This window comes from Camelus dromedarius, chromosome 17 (genome assembly GCF_036321535.1).
Source record: "Camelus dromedarius isolate mCamDro1 chromosome 17, mCamDro1.pat, whole genome shotgun sequence".
NCBI lineage: Eukaryota > Metazoa > Chordata > Mammalia > Artiodactyla > Camelidae > Camelus > Camelus dromedarius.
Genome location: NC_087452.1, coordinates 30,662,399 through 30,677,317, shown reverse-complemented (window position 1 = coordinate 30,677,317; position 14,919 = coordinate 30,662,399). Strand labels below are relative to the sequence as shown.

Sequence of the window (14,919 nt, the reverse complement as noted above, 5' to 3'; positions counted from 1 at the left end):
GGGAGCAGTGCCTCCCACTCGCCCTTCTTGGATCTGACCCATGCCTAGACTGGAAGGGCCCGAGACCAACAGAAATGGCCCTGCCCACCTGGCCTGTCCCCGGTTCATCAGCAGGTCTCTGTGGGTGTCCAGCGTGTGCCACTAGGTTGTGTGAAGCCCTTTTCAGGGGTGGGTGGAGCATGAGGGGAGCTGTTGGGCTGTGCTGGCTTCTTGCTCCACACTGCCAGCCTGGCCTTCCTTGCCCAACACCTGGCCGGGAAGGCGTCACCATGCTCTGCCTGGCTGACATCTGTGGGACTGCATGGTCCATCCTGGTGCCTAGACAGCCTGCCTCACATAAAAGTGATGGTGTCTCTGAGTGCCACCAGTCTGGGGGCCAGGCTGATTGTGGAGTGTAGAATAGTGGGACAGCCACTAGCCTGGACCCCAGCCTCTGTTCCCTCGTGGGTCCGCTGGGGTGAATGACACCTGCCCTTCCTACTTCGTAGGTACATTGCAATGATAAAATGATAGGAGTAGTTGTGAAGATACTTGTTCAAAACCCAAAAGTGTTAGGGAGACAAAATGGAATTATTTTAAATGTAGATTTTCCCAGTATTAATAAGGAAAATGAACTGTAAGACTTTACCACGTGCGTGAGGGTGTGAGTTGAGCCTCATGACACTCAAATTCATGCCATGACAAAGGAGTAAAATGGCATTTTCCTAGACCTCAGTACATGCATCCTCCAACCTCCAGAATCTCAGACTTGTGAATTATTTCACACAAAGTAGAATTCGTATAAATCACCTATAAAATTGACACTCATAATATGTAAATTATGCTTGGTTATAAAATAATCTCATACTAATGGGAGAGCAGCAGGGCTGCTCACCAGGCTGCCGTGGGCTCTCTCCTAAGTTTATGACCAGACATCCACCTGCTTAATCATCTCACAACATAAAGCACTTACAGCCTTCATCAAAGTACGCTTACTTGAACATTCTGGAACCAGACCCTTATGTTAGTCAGAGGCAGCCTACAATGGAAGTGGAAAAACCATAAACAACAATTTCAGCAGGTCCCTCCGTGCTTCAAGTGTTGTGCAGGTGGTAGGGTGAAGGCTTCGTTTCTGGGCACCAGGATGTGGCCAGGGTTTGTTCACCCAGCAGACAGCCCAGCTCTCTAATGCCTGACCCACACACTGGCTGCCGGGTGCTCGGTGACAGCACACGCCAGCTTCCGGGCTGCCTCGCCGTGTGCTGCGGGCTGGCACCCACTGCACCTTCCCCTCTGGTTCAGCCCTGCTCTTCATTGTCTCTGACATGTTCCCCTTCACCTTCCATCAGTCAGGAAAGCCACAGGTCTATAAAAGCCCACATGAAGTTTTTTAGGTAGCACTTGACATTGGAGTGTCCATACAATCCAGGCTTTCGTTGACATTCAGTCATACCAGTTAACTTCCTTGTACTGTTTTTCAGTGTGTAACCATTCCCCTGGTCAGATGAAGGCTGAGACCAAAGCTTCCTGAGCCCAAAGCAATGCCAGTTCAATGCCCTGGGCCAGTAGAAACACCCTTGGGGGACCTCGGTATTCCTGTGCTGGGCCTCAGCGCAGAGGGAATGCTCAAGGGCCCCTCTTGATTCGGTCCTTTGTCACATCTTTGTTGGGCATCTACAAAAAGATAGAAGAGACTGGGTGCCCCTACCCTCTGCTGACATAACTGTCTGCGGGGAGTTGGTGGTTCTTCCACCCCATCTCCTGCACATCAGGTTCCCCAGGGAAGCAATGCACATCATTTTCCTTGGTGGCCTTGCCCCCCAAGCTCCTGCGTCAGCTGAGCATGAATATTCTTGGTCCATTGTTGGCTGTTTTTAGCTACCATACGTCATCATTTTTTGCGATGTTTAACTTGCTGTGCTCTCTCTCCCAACCTCTGTTGATCTTTCTTTTCTGTTGCCTAATTGATTTTCATGTTGGTTTTATTTTTAGAAAATTGTAGCGGCAAGTATATATAAACATATATACGGTGAAGTCGTTGTTAAAGCAAAAGCGCTCGAAAGACTGTATACTTGTCTTTGGCTTCCCCACCTTTGGTTTTCACTGAGTTTCACAGGAGTGCAGTGGGTTGTGGTCATCTAAATTGTGTGCTGTGCCCTATTTCATCATCTCCAGCCTGGGGCCTGAGCTGGGGCCATCTTGGTCTGTCATGCTTGGCTCTGTGACATGCCAGAATAGTCTTCAAAAATGAGTGATCTGGCCTGGAAATGAGAAATTGAGCTTGCGTTTGCATCTTTGTGCAGACATTTTGGATGGCCCTTTCCGTTGTCCTGCTTGCACGCTCACCCAGCCCTCTCCATCTTGCTGCCCCGCTCCCACGCCCCACACCCTGCCACGGTCATGGTTTGATAGCTTTCGTGGACTTGTCTTCATCACAGTGGATCATAACTCCACCAAGCTGCTAAAATGTCAGATGAGGAATGGCAGGCTCACTTTTTCCCCTTCTCCGATGCTTGTTTGTCCCTTGAATAGTGAAATGACCCAGCGTTGTAGTCACCCTAACCTAGGGAATGGCCGTGGCTGACATTTAGTCTTTTCCGTTATCGTTATTGCCAGGGAGGCAAAATGCTTGTTTAGAAGCCATGCCTGCCTTGTTATTACTTAAGAGCATGTAAAAAGTCAGTAGGAAGCTCACTCCCAGGGACCCAAGATTGGCCCCTGACTTGTCATGTACTCAGGTTAGACCAGCTGGCCAATAGCTACACTCAGCCTCTTTTCTGAACCCCCGATCAGGTTGTTCAGCCCTCCATTCCTTATGCTACCCTTTTCTAGGGACCGGATTGCTGGTTTGTGGACACAAACTCAGCAATCCCAAGTACAGAAGCCCTCCATTCCAGAGGTGTTACAAACCAGGTCAGAAGTAGTCAGAGGGGGCTCCTCCCAAAGATTCTCCAGGATGCCTCAGGGTAACTGGTTTGCTGGGATGCTGGTTTGCTTCTTGTCTGAAATGGAAGACTGCATCCTTTCAGCTTTTCCAGAAAAACATGGGTATGAATGCAGAAGGTGCAGACCCATCCCTTTGATGGCACTTGGGAAACTCAGGGCTGGTTTGGCTCCGTGGTTGCGGGGGGCTGGCCCAAAGCCTACATTGCTAGAACCTGCTTGGGAGCCCTGTGGGGAGGAGCTTTGCAGACCCTGGCATATATTTTGGCTTCCTGAGGCTGAAGGCCCATTTCCCTGTAGGGTTTCTAGATGAAGGATGTGGCATCTCAGGAAGGAGTTACCAAAGTTATCTAGTCCAGGCCCTGGGATGACACTGGAAATCCCTCTATTGAAAAGCAATCACTCAGCCCCTAGCGCTGTCTTTGGAAAGGCCCCTGGGGAGTGAGTTCTTCCCCAGTTTCCCGGGCTCTACAGGTGTCCTGTGATCCATCCTGGGAGTCTGGCAGGACGTCAGCTTGCTGATGGTCCATTCCCACCCTCCACCAGCTCCCTGCATTTCCAAGCCTCCTCCATCCCTTGTAGGGAAGGCAGAGAGGGTATCTCCTCTCTCTGTACCCTTCTGAGTACTGAACCCTTATCAACCCCAAAAGAACCTTTGCTGAGCTGTAACAGCCTGAGTGAGCTTTTCTTGTGCTCCCACTCTGTGTGGTCACTCCAGACCTCCAGGGAATGTGTTGGTGTGGGTGACCAGCTGAAGACATGGCCCAGCTTTACCCTGGCCAAGGGCCACCATCCTCAGCTCTGGCTGTAGGTTGGTATCACCTGGGAGCTTTTAAAATTCCCAAACTCGGGCACATCCCAGATCAATTCCATAAAAATCCTTGGGGTGGGACCTCGGCATCAGAGTTTGTTAAAGGTTCCCAGGCAGTCCCAGCGGGCAGCCTAGGGTGGGAGCTGGCCTGCCCTTCTCATCAAGCTGGCGTTTGTAGTTTAGGCAAAGCCATCCTCAGGGTCCCTCAGTGTGTAAGATATTTTGGCAGCTTGCACTTTCCCCTAGTGCTACCCGTGACATCCTGCCCTGCGCAGTCCTCCCTGCCCAACATGGCGTGGGGGGAGGGAGGTGTCACAGGCTGCACTGGGGGTGCACGCAGCCTGGTGTGCCGTTTGCTCTGCCCTTCCTTTCTTGCATGTTGTGCTGCCTTGCCCCTCCACAAATGCTGTCTCTTCCTCTTTTTTTTTTTTAAACAAAAGACTACCCATGGTTTCACCTTCATAGCCCAAGATTTGTCATGCTTCAAAGATACCAGTTGAAAAGGAGATGTGCGCTTCAAAAGTCAATTTGGCTGCTGACTTCCCCGTATAAGATGGGCATAACAGGCCCATCAGACTTGGGGTAGGCTGGGGAGGGGCAAGCAGGAGAAGCCGTGGCCTGAAAGTGTCTTCCTCAACCATACAGCCTCCTTATTCTCTTGCAGGTCCAAAGTATAAGTTATGGACATTGCAAAAGTATACTGTAGAGTGTCTGTCTTATGCACACTCTGGTCCCCTTGAGCATAGGCAAGCATACAAACACACCCCCACACACTCCAGCTGCATGGGCGAGACTGGAGCCTCCTGCACACAGCCCTTAGGGAGATGGTGTGGGAGAGATTGAGAACTTTGGGAAATAAATTCCTTCACTTGATAAAGTCATTGAGTTAAAAACCATCATCTGTCCCTTTAAGGAGATGAGATAACAGAGGGAATATAGAAAGAGTGACTGGGCTTTGACCAGCCTATTGGAGAGTCCACATTCTGAGCATCCCAAGTGAAGCAGAAACCTCTTTAGCCCCAGCAGAACCTGTTAGTCCAGTTGAATTTCAGTTGTGATGTGATATGCTCAGACTCCTTATATTTTTTGAATTTTATAGAGTTTTATGTTTGGTCTCAGGAGGCAGCCATTGATGAGAGTGAGACTTTAGAACGGAGTTTTTCCTTTCCCTGTATCTCCAGGGAGGAGAGCCCATCAGATGAGGGTGTGTGGCCATGCGTGCACACACATCCCTTAGCTGTGCAGACACCATGCAGAGAGGCTCCCTAGAGCCCTGGAGAGTACTCAGCCATCCAGGCCCCCAACCAGAAGAGCCTCCTTCCTTTGCTGGCTGCCGGGTAGACAAGCTGCTTCAGCTGAGGTGATCCCCCCCCAACCCCCACCTTGAAGGGAAAAGAATGGCTGTCATTTCCCGGCTCTTGTTCAGTCTCTACTGTTTAAAGATGCCTCCTGATATTTGTGAGTTTGCTTACAATCTCTGCATTCTCATAAACACTTATTGAACCTCTAGTAAGTTCCAGACACCATGGTGGGCACTGAGTGGAGTGAGGCAAGGTCCCTGCCCTCAGGGGGCTCACAGGCTGAGCGGGGAGGCAGATGACCACAGGGTGATGGTGCAGGGATTCTGCACCCTGGGGCCCAAGTGGCAGGAGCCCAGCCAGACCTGGGGTGAAGCAGCACTGCTGAAGTTCAGGGCAAGCTGCTGCTAAGTTGTTTCTTCTCAAGAGCCACACAGAGCTAAGCTTTCTGGGTTGGGCAGTGAAGGCTTCTGGAGGGAAACCAACCCCTCTCCTGCAGTGCCCGGCTCCTTGGCTGCCCCACCAGAGAGGGCCCCACTGGACACGTGCTGCCTAGGTGTGCGGCTCCGGGAAGAGAGTGGGGTCCAGGAGGCTTGTGGACCACAGGGAGCTCCCACCCTGTTTGCCTTGTTTAGAAGAGCCTTTCTGTTCCTCAGGGTTAGGGATGGCCTGCCGCAGAGTGGTTAGTTCCTCAGACCCACAACCCTGACAAAGAAAAGAGAACCAGTCTCCCCACAGAAGCAGAGTCCTCCTCTGCATTTTCGGGTTCAGGACAGCTGAGGTCTTGCAGCATTACCCTTTACTGGATGTCTGTCAGCCTTGGAACATTACGTCCTGGGTGTGAGTTAGAAAGCAGCATGTCTGAGCCTGTGTCAGCACTGCCCGCCCTCAAGTCAGTTCCAGGCAGTGCCGCTGGCGTTTCCAGGAAGGGAGCAGATGTATTACCCTAAGACATTCACCACAAATTTTTAAAAAGAGGGAGGGGCCGTCCTCCTGACCACCTGCTTCCTTCCCAGTTCATTAATACATTTTCAATCTTTGATTTCTTAAAGCCAACTGAAAGTGAAAGTGTCCCTGTCCCAACTGCTACACCTGGGGTAAGATCAGTGACTAGTCCCCGGGGCCTGGGCCTTTTCCTTGAGTTTATTTGACCATGCTGAGTTTTCCACTAGTTGTTCTGTATTCTCCATGATTGTCCTTCCAGAGCAGTGTCTGCAGTGGTTTGCGTTCATCATCAGTGTCCAGTACTCTTGACCAGCCCAGCGTCCCCCTCTTAACACACTAGACCGTGTGGACATGCATGTGCTGTGTGGACGCGGTTTTCCAAGCCCTGTGTTGTTAGCATGTAACTTTTCCTTTCATATCATGCTTCTTAAGGTGAAAAGGCCCTAGAAACACATCTTTAATTCTTACCTCTGCCACCTTTGTTTGCATCTTTTGCTGTTTTTCTGAAAGTGTTGCATGTTCTACTTTCCATTGGGTTTGACCTCTCCATAATAACCCTTCAGAACTCTGAAGAGAGCAATAGAATCTCCATCACCTTTTTCCGTCTTTTCCGAGTGATGCGCCTGGTGAAGCTTCTCAGCAGGGGGGAAGGCATCCGGACATTGCTGTGGACTTTCATTAAGTCCTTCCAGGTAAGCGCCGTTCCCGCGACTTCTTTGTCTTTGAAGAATATGTGTGAGTCGGCAGTTGTCCTCTAGTGTGGAGGGTCCAGACTCCCTTCTGGGTGACCACCTGGGTCTGTAGAGAACATGGGATGCTGAGGAGACCCGGCCCAGCGTTGCTCGGGTAAACCCAACAGGATTACTTGCTTAAAGGAAGCAGAGGAGAAAGCAGTAAGGACCAGTGGCTGAGAGATGGGCAGCATTTCCCAGGCTGACTGAGATGCGAGGCTCCCCACCCCTCCACCCTCCTCAGGATGCCCTGTGTGATTGGTGATGTCTGAGCGCGTGAGGGTCCTGGCCAACCTCTGGAAGCCAGACAGCTTCTCCCCTTAAGTCTGCCACAGTCTTTGTTGTCCTCTGTTGGCCAACCTAGATACGAATCAGAGACCACTCGACTGGGGCCAGCACGCCATCCCCAGTCACGAGTTGTCCAGTGCCTGGGAGGGTTACAGAGTGGGGGACATCTGGGTATGAAGTAGGTCGTCTTTGTCATCTGGGACTCTCCAGGCTGGTGCATCCTAGTTCCAGACTGTTCCCCAACAGAACCCAGCTTCTCCTGTACCTCCCAGCACGCACCCTAGATGTTCTAGCCTCCTGGACTTGCACCACTGGGGAGGGGCACAGATTCTTGTCACTAGGCGCACCAGGTGGGGGGTTTGAAGGTGTGCATGAACAGCAGAAAGTGAGTCACTGATCTTTGTTTCTTCGTCATTTGACTATTTTTAATTCAAAGGTAGTACATGCTCATACTAACCAAGGATACACAAAGCACAAGTTCCACCCCCACCCCCACCCCCACTCCCACCACCTCTGAGATAACTGGTGTTACTATCCCAGGAAACATTTTTCCGCAATGGGTGAGGTGGTAACAGGTAAAGAGAAGAAGGGATGACATCTAGGGAAGGAGGTAGATTCAAAAACTGAAAGAAAGAAAATCTCAAGTCCTTTTGGGGAAAATGAGGCTGTAGGAGGAACGGGAATGCAGCTCTGAGAGGGGCAAGGGCAGAGCAGGGCCTCAAGCAGGTGAGCCTTGGTCCTGGAAATGGATAAAATCCTAGATGGTTGCTATAAACACAAAGTACCACAGTTTGTGGACAAACTTCTATAAAAATAGAATGAATTCATGTAATAATGTCATTCTTACTTTTTAAAAGAAACAATTTAACTTTTTTTTTTAAGATTTGATTATTGCAGATAAATTTGTGTCTCAGAGTAGCAGTTGATAAAAATTGAGAAGCGGTGCCAACTAAATTTTTAAACATTCACTAATCTAGGAGAAAATGCATGTAGATATAGTGAGGATAGCCTGGAACCAAGCTTGTGGGACCCTGTTAGCCAGTCCAGCTGTGAGGATGGAGCCGCTGCACTGGGCCAGCTGGCAGTCACAAATCCAGAGTTGGCACAGTCAGAAAGATTTTTAGCCATTGGCTTTCAGGTGACCTTTCTCAGCAGAGAAAGTGGAGGCTTTACGCATGTGTGCTTGGCATTAAGTTTAACAATCTGGGCGCTCCCTGGAGGCCTGCCACACACACGGACACCTTCTGTCACCTGCGGTGAGGTAGAAAAGCAGTTGAGGAACCTTGGATTAAGGGACCAGGGGTCTGACCCGACGTGTGCTGGTATTTGATGTTCCTAAGGGGAGCCCAGGCTTGGTGACAGCTCAGCCAGCTCCTTTTCTTTCCTGGACCAGCCGCCAGCTCTGCTCTTCTTTCAAAAAGTGTGCATTTTAAGAAAGGTGCCTTGCCTTCAACAGCCACAGCCAGAAAGTGGTTCTTCCACTCTGTCCCAGTGATTCCACTCCTAAGGCTTCACGCTGAAGAAGTACTTCAGCAGATGTCAGGTGATTTTGCATAAAGATGTTCCTTTGTAAAGTAGCCCCTTGGTCCAACCCCAAACACCCCCACAAAAGAAAGTGGAAGCCATCTAATTATCCAGCATTTTGGAATTGTTTCATCAATTACAGTAATTTCACAAAGGAATCCAGCAGTGAATTTAAGCATTACCCTGCGAGGGAATAGTCACTGTTTGACACTGTTCAGGATTAGGATATGCTGTTAACAACTATGTAAAGCACGTCCCACCTGCAGCTTCGTAACACAAGTGTGCACGGGCTGCTGCATGCAGGGCTGAAGTCATCCTGCTGGGCTGGGGTTTAAAAATCTCTTCCTCACCGTTGACATCCTTTCAATATAACACAGACAAGAATACTGTGTGTGCCCCACATGGGTCTGCAGTCTGTCCCCGAGCAGTTGCTGTCAGGGTTGGGGGCAGGAGGCCCGCATAGAGCCAGGTGCTTCCTCTCTTCCAGGCGCTCCCCTATGTCGCCCTTCTCATAGCCATGCTGTTCTTCATCTACGCGGTTATCGGCATGCAGGTAAGCTCCAGCTCCTCTGTCTCTGAATCCCCTTTGCTGGGTCGCCCCAGATCTGTGGCAAGATGTTCCTTGGGCAGGTGGGCTGGAAGACAGGTCATGATTTTTCAGCCAGCAGCGATGAGAAAGATGTGGTCCAGGGAGCCGGGCCCAGAAGGACATGGGTAGGTTGGAATATGTCAGGGGAAGCTAACCTGGGGACCCTCCCCATTCCCAGTCTGCATCTCAGGAGAGCCAGTCAACTGAGAAAACCCATTATTGATTGTTGCAACAGCAAATGCCATACTGAAAGAAGCCCTCATTGTCCTATTTTCTACACCCATGTTGCTTAGAAAGTAGTGAGTGAGACAAAAGTCTGTTTATCATCTGAAAACATTACAGATGATTTCCAGATGCTGGCTGCTGAACTCAACTCAGCAGCACCCCTCTAAAAAGAAGCATGAAACCAGGCCCTTCTGTGGCCTGGGCCTGGGGGCTAAGGGGTGCAGGATGCTTTCCAGCCCATCCTGGGGTGAGGAAGGGAATTAGAACTTCACTCACAGCTAAACCCTGCACGCAGTGGGTGGGTAGGGGGCAGAGCCTCCCGGAGGAGAGGGTGGTGGAGCAGCTGGTGGCGCTGGACCTCCCCTGAGGCTTCTTTGCTACATTCTCTGCTGGTCAAGGTGCAGCCTTTCAGATAAGGGAGGTTGTGAGTGACAAATAGGTGAAACATCCCCACAGCAGAGAAATGGTGGTGTGTGCCTTTTTATTCTGAAGACAGAGAAGTATTTGCAAGTCATTAGGAATTTTACCAGGAGTTTGGAACGAAGAGTTAGCATGCTTGAGTCCCTCCCTGTAATTCAGCAGTAGGGGATGCCCTGAAGGGTCTTTGATGCCTTAATGTCCTCTTACAAAACTAGAGTTGTCTCAGAGAACCCCAGACTCCTCACACACGCCACCACGGGTTTACTCTTTGCTAGGCATCACGCCCTTCTAAAATGTCAGTCTGTTTCTGTAATTCCCACGAATGAAGTATTTACTACCTTCCCCTGGCCCTTAGGGCAAAGCCCATCCTCCTTCCCGTAGCCCAGTGGCCCCCCAGGCTTGTTGGCAGCCTGGTCTTTGGTCTGTCCATCTGTCACACTCATGGTCTTTTCATTTCCTGGAGCACCTGTGCCTAGTGGCCTCTGTGCCTTTGCAGGCAGTGCTCCCTCTGCCTGCAGCACTCTTCCCCTCCTTGTCACCTGACTGGCTTCTCCTTATCCTTCAGTTCTGAGCCTTCACCTCACTTCCCCTGGAGGCCTACCCTGCCCTCAGCCCCGATCTGTGAGCCTGGCTGTGCCTCCCTGTTGGGCTGGACTAGCCCAGCTCTCATCGGAAGGGGCTGCCTGTCTGGTTACTTCTGCGCCCCTTCTCCCAGGTGGGGACTCCTTGAATGGAGGATGTGCCAGACCTCGGCACCATGTGCCCAGTGGTCAGTATGGTGCCTGGCCCAGTTCTGTTGAATGAATAAAGTGCCAGGCACTCCGAGCAGGCCCTCGTGGGTACTGACCAAACTTGAGTTCTAGATTCATATACAGAGTTTTGGAGAGTTTTTTGCATGACAAAAGCTTTTCTTTTTACCCTAATACTTTCTCTCTATAGATGTTTGGGAAAGTTGCCATGAGAGATAACAACCAGATCAACAGGAACAATAATTTCCAGACCTTTCCTCAGGCAGTGCTGCTGCTCTTCAGGTGACTGAGTCCAGCCCAGAGCAAGCCTGTCTCCCTCTGGGCTCCCAAGTGACAGAGGACGCGTGTTACTCCAGCAGCTGGTCATGGTGGCTTTTTGTATTTGTTTTGTATTCTCAAACAGACACACGATCATTTTAGTCACAGGGGAATTTTGCTGGATTGTGGTCATTCCAATTGTGATGGGCTTAAGGTTTTCCACTTGGGAGTGAGAAGGTCTAGGGAGGCCACCGGGAAGGTACAGGATCTGTGCTTACGCTTGGGAGCAAGTGCCTGAACACAACCAGGAGAAGCGGACATTTAGCAGGAACATAGGGCCTTTTCAGAGCCAACACGGAACATCCTGAGATGTGCAATTTCAAGTTTTATGGGATTTTTTTAACTCCATTTAATAACTGCAAGCAAAGGGCCTTAAAGTGAGAGAACTTTCTAGAAATCATACAAGTAATTCCTAATGACTCTAGTGAGTGGAGAGCAAGTTATCTGTGAGTTAAATGGTTTCTAATTCTTTGCTTTTAACAGAATTGGATGGGGATCTTATCAAGTTGTCAGATGTTAGGTCATTAAAAATAATTAATAATCGTTTAAAAATTATAATATGGGTTTAAAGGAGAGAAGACACCAAAACAAACATCCCCTTATACAAAAAGAATTGATGTTCTTGTCTCAGATGGTTAATGTCAATCAGAGGGAGTTGCAGCAGGGCCTGTACTCACTGACAGAAGCTGCATTTGAAAACCAGTAGGAATTTCAGTTTAGGAACTCTCACTAATTCAAACTGGCTTTTTCCCCAAATTACTTATGTTTTGCTCTAAATTTAAAAAAATTTTTTTCCTTAAGATTTCTTAAAGGTTTAAGCCTCAAAAGCCTTCTTCCCCTATAAAGACCTTTCTTTGCTTAATCCAAAAAAGGTGTGCGACGGGGGAGGCCTGGCAGGAAATCATGCTGGCCTGCCTCCCAGGGAAGCTCTGTGACCCCGAGTCGGATTACAACCCTGGCGAGGAGTACACGTGTGGAAGCAACTTCGCCATCGTTTATTTCATCAGTTTTTACATGCTCTGTGCGTTTCTGGTAAGTGATCAGAATCACCCCACCCCATCAATGGACAGATGCTCCCATAGCTTTTTGGGATTCAGTGATGTCCCGTCAGATGGCTACAGAGTACTTCATGCTGACCGGCACTTTAGACTCCACCGGGCAGGAGAGGGTTTTGCTGAATGAGGCCTGTTTTACTAGCACCTTTGTTGTGAGCAGAGGTTGGATGCTAACTAACAGGCTTCGCCACCCCAGCTTGTTAGGGCTGCTGGTTCCTTTATAAAAATGTCAAAGCTGCTGCACGTAGCAGTGACTTGAGTGTGAGCTATTTGGTGCCAAATTATAAAACTGCAATGTGCTTCAAAAGGTCAGATAATACATTCCTCCTGTCCTCCTGTGAAACTATACGCTATAAAGCTATTTTGGAAAACTAGAAGCCTACCTTTTTCTTAAGTTCTCCAGAAGGAAAGTTTTTACAGCCTCTCGGAGAAGTGGGTCCAAATGTTTTGTGACCGTTATAATTGGGAAGCACTTTCTAGGGGCTAACCCAGCTCAGCCCACTAGAGCTGAAGCTCCCTCTTGATTGGCTTTTACAGATCATCAACCTGTTCGTGGCTGTCATCATGGACAATTTTGATTATCTGACCCGGGACTGGTCAATTCTGGGGCCTCACCATTTAGATGAATTCAAAAGAATATGGTCCGAATACGACCCTGAGGCAAAGTAGGTTGTGTGGCTTGTGTGGGCTGTCTCTGGATATTGCCTGTGCATTTTGTGGAAAGTGGGAATGGACAGAGGGCTCAGGCTGGCCAGTGCTGCCCCACACTTCATGCCATACTTTGTCTCCAGGGGAAGGATCAAGCACCTGGACGTGGTCACTCTGCTCCGCCGAATCCAGCCTCCCCTGGGATTTGGGAAATTGTGCCCACACAGAGTAGCCTGTAAGGTAAGTATCCTGTTCTCATGCCTGACAGCCTCTCTTGCGGGGACTCCCAGCTTCAGTCGGCAAACACTAAGTGACGTTCTCCCAAGCCTGATGTCAGGCACTGGGGCTGCCAAGATGAGTGATGTGTGGTCACTGTCCTGAGGAGCTTTCAGATGTGTGACTCTTAGGACACTCTATCAGCCAACAATAAGAATAGGAAAGGAATTACGTAATTTGTCATCAGGTGGCAGGAGTGGGTGCTAACAAGTTGCATCAAGTCCAGCAGAAGAGAAGTAGGAGTTTGTCAGAGCGGGAAGAGTATTTTGCAAATGGGGAGTCTGGATAGCCCAGATGTGGAGGCAGGAGAGTAGGGGGTCATCTGTGTGGCTGGAACACAAGAGAGAGCAGCAGAAAGCCCCAGGCTCAAGCTGAGCATGGCTGTGAGGAGCCTTCTATGCCAGGCTGAGTCCCTTGGAAGAAACGCAAGTAGACTTCCATTCTAGAAAGTTGACTCTTGGCAGTGGAGAAGTGAACTGGGGACAGGAGAATGCCCAGGAGACCTGTTGCCATCTTCTCACTGAGAAGTCCGGAGAGCCAGAGGGAGGGCAGTACAAGTGGGCGTGGAGAGGAGGGAACGGCTGAGGGAGCTCCTTGGGAAGCAGAAGGGAGAGGACCTGGTGGCCTGGGCATTTCCCAGCTCGTGTGATGGTGGACGTGGTGACGTGCCCCTCCACTGCTGGAGCTCCTTTGCTGGTGAGCCTGCATCAGGCAGTGACTTTGCAGGGTGGATTCAGCTCTCCCACCTCACCCCTTTCTGAAGTTTTCACATCAGACTCTCTGCGAGCCCTCATTGAGATTTGTTTTCCTTCCACAGAGCTCATGTTGAACCACCTTGAGTCAGTTGTCACAACAGAAAGGATTCCCCCTTTACAGGAGAAGTGCAAGATTTGGCTTTGGGAAGTCTATCCTATAGAAATCCGACTAGGAATTTAAATGGGATGAATCCTGTGTACACAAGATTTTAGTCCATTAATAGGGAGGAGAAAAGGCTTTTAAAATCTTTCTCTTAGAACACCTTGTCAGCCAAAAATAAGAAATTTGGAACTATTAACATTTATAATTCTTTAGCATTTACCAGCCAGGCACCTAGCTGAATCTCAGTGTCTGTGGTCTCCTTTAACCCTTGCCCGAACCCTTTGCCATGAGCCTGGCATCTGCATTTACAGAGGTTACTGAGGCCAGAGAGGATGTCATTCACCCAAGTTCTCTTCAGTTCTCAGTGCTGGTGTTACAGGGGATAGGGGAGAAAAAAGAGAAGCAGAAAGTGGGGATCCAGCTCTGGACGACCAGACACTCAGAGAAACCACATGGTCTCGTACACAACACTCCCCAGTGGTCTCATCAGGGCAGGGTCCTTGAAGGATACTCCGTCCCTTAGGAATAGCAGCAGACCCTAACCCCACAACAGCCTTAAGGACATGCCCAGAATGGAGGCCTGACCCCAAGACACTGGGAGAGACGATTAATGAGAAAGGGAGAGGAATGCGTGAACAGTAAGGGGACTGAACAGTTTTGAAAAACAAAGTGCATCATCCAAGTGCCAGCTTTGTGCTTCATGACTAAATCTTTGACCTTTGTCATCTCAGAGCCCCTTAATTGGTAGATGCCCCCTAGAAGGCCGTTGAGCTCATTGAGGATTGATGAGAGAGAAGCAGAGTAAACATGGAAAAGGGATGCGGCTGTCATTCGTCATTTGCGTTCCATTGAGAAACATTTCTGTTTGCAGAGACTAGTTGCCATGAACATGCCGCTCAACAGTGATGGGACAGTCATGTTTAATGCAACTCTGTTTGCTTTGGTTCGAACGGCTCTTAAGATCAAGACGGAAGGTGAGCCCTCCCTGGAAGCAGGACAGGTGGGAGAAGAGGAAGGGGATGCTGTGTCCCACCTTGATTCCCATCCGGGTCTTTTCTTGTGCAATAGGGGATGTCCAGGGAAGGGGGCAGGGAGGGTAGTGAGACCGTCTGTGCTGGACCCTCTGGCCTGGCCTCCCTCCCTGCCTCCTTCCTCTTTTCCTCCTTCCTCCCTCCCTCCTTTCTTCCTCTCTCTCTCTTTTCCTCCCTCCCTCTGTCTCTTTTTGTCCTGGAAGGTTTACAGAGGGACTCATGCCGCCTGCA

At 49.8% G+C, this 14,919-nt stretch overlaps 1 protein-coding gene across 4 annotated transcripts in view; it reads left to right on the top strand.

Annotated features, from left to right (window-relative positions):
* CACNA1D (calcium voltage-gated channel subunit alpha1 D) overlaps nucleotides 1-14,919 on the top strand; it is a 296,376-nt gene that overhangs the window by 250,958 nt on the left and 30,499 nt on the right. For 2 of the 4 annotated variants that reach the window (XM_064496423.1, XM_064496424.1), the window contains 8 exons: nucleotides 6,084-6,128; nucleotides 6,540-6,668; nucleotides 9,007-9,072; nucleotides 10,693-10,784; nucleotides 11,693-11,852; nucleotides 12,413-12,540; nucleotides 12,667-12,763; nucleotides 14,529-14,631. In XM_064496423.1, coding sequence (XP_064352493.1) covers nucleotides 6,084-6,128; nucleotides 6,540-6,668; nucleotides 9,007-9,072; nucleotides 10,693-10,784; nucleotides 11,693-11,852; nucleotides 12,413-12,540; nucleotides 12,667-12,763; nucleotides 14,529-14,631 — 820 coding nt within the window. The remainder of the gene's footprint in view (nucleotides 1-6,083; nucleotides 6,129-6,539; nucleotides 6,669-9,006; nucleotides 9,073-10,692; nucleotides 10,785-11,692; nucleotides 11,853-12,412; nucleotides 12,541-12,666; nucleotides 12,764-14,528; nucleotides 14,632-14,919) is intronic. The other 2 variants (XM_064496422.1, XM_031470549.2) reach the window with 1 other exon arrangement.